General features: G+C 28.8%; 1 protein-coding gene across 1 annotated transcript; it reads left to right on the top strand.

Moving 5' to 3' along the window:
* On the top strand, positions 474 to 2,057 carry LOC107635278 (putative UDP-rhamnose:rhamnosyltransferase 1). Its single transcript, XM_016338703.2, has one exon. It carries the CDS (start codon positions 531 to 533, stop codon positions 1,914 to 1,916), a length of 1,386 nt encoding a protein of 461 aa, XP_016194189.1. The 5' UTR covers positions 474 to 530; the 3' UTR covers positions 1,917 to 2,057.

The raw sequence follows: 2,699 nt of genomic DNA, 5'->3' as shown, positions 1-2,699 counted from the left end.
CGGTTAAAATTTACATTATTTGTATATATTAATATCTATATACTACAATATATAATTTATTTTAATAATAATTAAGAATACAAAATAAGAAAATACATACATTAAATAAAACCAGAAAAAAAGTTTTGCATGACTTTTTATGACTGTCAAACATTTTTCATTGTTATTAACATTTAACTAACATATATTCTAAAGAAATATAAAGTTATCAATTAAAAAAATTATAAGAAAAATAAAACTTAAAAATATATTTGGTTTATTTTTATTTTTTATTTTATTTTTACTATTTTTATTTTTATAATTATGACTTTGTGAAAAAAACAAAAAGCAATAGGTAAAAACACATGCAATTGTTGAGGTCTTGAGGAACAATCACTACTATTTTAGCCACATGCTCTTCATAGTTCAGTGTTCCTATTTTAATCAAGTTGCACATCAATTTATTTCATTCCCTCTATATATATAGTTATATACAAATGAAAGTAATAACACTAAACAAGTAAACCTACACCCTACTATATATTATCACCATGGCTGACCAACCCAAGAAGCTTCACATTGCTGTGTTTCCATGGCTTGCTTTTGGTCACATAATTCCATTCTTTGAGCTTGCAAAACTCATAGCTCAAAAGGGTCACAAAGTTTCATTCATTTCTACAACTAGAAACATCAAACGCCTCCCTAAGCTACCACCAAATTTACAACCTTTTGTGGAACTCATAGAACTTCCATTGCCTCATGTAGAAAACCTCCCTCAAAATGCTGAGGCTACTATGGACATTCCACGTCACATAATTCCATACCTTAAGAAAGCCTTTGATGGCCTTCAAGAACCTTTGGCTAAGTTTCTAGAGAGTTCCACTCCTCATTGGCTCATATATGACTTTGCACCTTTTTGGTTGCCCCCAATAACTTCCAAGCTTGGTATCTCATCCATCTTCTTTTCTATCTTTTCGGCCCTTGGTTTTTCTTTCATAAACAGCTTTGGGCTAAAGTCAAATGATAAACCTTCCTTTGATGATGATCCTTCTAACAAAGTAGTTCTTCAACATTATGAGAACAAAACAATGTCCGAAGACCACAATGAGGAGAATGAATCTGGTGTTTCAGATATGTTCAGACACTATCAAGTACTTGGTGCTGTTGATGTTTTAGCTGTAAGAACTTGCATGGAGATTGAAGCTGAATCCATAAAAGTTCTTCAAAATCAATGCAGGAAACCGGTTATTCCAGTTGGGTTATTGCCACCTTCATTATACTTATTCAGTAGTGAAGTTAGTAAAGATGATGAAGATTGGAACACAATCCTTAAGTGGTTGGATGAACAAGAAGAAAGGTCAGTGATTTATGTAGCATTTGGAAGTGAAGTGGCACTAAATGATGAAGAATTCACTGAGATAGCTATGGGATTAGAGCTATCTGGCTTTCCCTTTTTCTGGGTTCTGAAGAAGCAAAATAGTAGTCTAGATGTAAGTAGTTCAATGGAGACAAAACGTGGGATTATATGGACTAATTGGGTTCCACAGTTAAAGATATTAGCACACAAATCTGTTGGAGGATTTTTGAGTCATTCTGGTTGGAGTTCTGTGATTGAGTCTCTTCAATTTGGGTGTCCACTTATTATGTTACCCTTTCAAAATGAACAAGGGTTAGTTGCAAGGCTTATGGAAGAGAATATGGTGGGAATAAAAGTGCCAAGAAATGAAGATGATGGGAAGTTCACTAGAGATTCATTGGCTAAGACATTGAGATCAGTGATGTCAGAAGATGATGAAGGAAAGATTTATAGAAATCATGCTGAAAAAATGAGCAAGATCTTTGGGGACAAGGAGTTACACCAAAAATATATAGATGAGTTTGTTAATTACATGGAAATTCATAGTCCCTCGTCAAAGATTATTGCAAAGTTGTATTGATAAAAAAAATCTTATTAATTAAGCCTTTTAGAGTTTCAGAGTGTTATAACAGTTGAAATGTGGGGTATTTAATTACCTCTTGCACTAGCATGATATGTGTAAGAATAAAGTTGTTATAAAAAAATTTAGCCTTTCTTCTCATTTCAAAACTAAATTATTTTAATTAACCTAAATTATTTAAATTAATCCAATTAAACTATATCACCTAATTAACCTAATTACTAAATAATTTAAATTACGTCAGATTTTTGGTAAAATAATTTGACCATAACATTTGTGGAGTTGAATGAAAAGCATGCAACATTTTATTTTTGGAGGAAAACTCTCTAAGAACTTATTTGGATGAGCTTTTTAAAAAAAGATTTTTTTGAATTATTTTAAAAAAATAAAAATAATTATATATATATATTTGGATATTTTATATAATTTTTTTTATTTATTATTATGTTTGAGTATAATAATATAAAAATATTTTTTTATTTATTTATTATGTAAAAAATATTTTTTAAAGAAAAAGATCTTTTTAAAAAATGTAAATTGTAGTTTCTCAAAAAATATTTTTTTTTTTATTTTTCTAGTACTTTAGAAATTTGTCAAATACGCTAAATAGATATATTTTTTATTGGATTTTTTTTTATCAATTTAATAACACCCAAACAAATACTAATTTAATTTAATGGTAATTAATATTAGAATTTCATATTTTTTCATGTCGTAATATATAGGTTTTAGAAAAATTTGACAAAAATTTTGACCATAACGAACATATTTTTAGTACTGTGA

Source organism: Arachis ipaensis, chromosome B04 (assembly GCF_000816755.2).
Source record: "Arachis ipaensis cultivar K30076 chromosome B04, Araip1.1, whole genome shotgun sequence".
Taxonomy (NCBI): Eukaryota; Viridiplantae; Streptophyta; class Magnoliopsida; order Fabales; family Fabaceae; genus Arachis; species Arachis ipaensis.
Note: the sequence above shows the minus strand (reverse complement) of the source record. Positions and strands in the feature narration are given on the sequence as shown.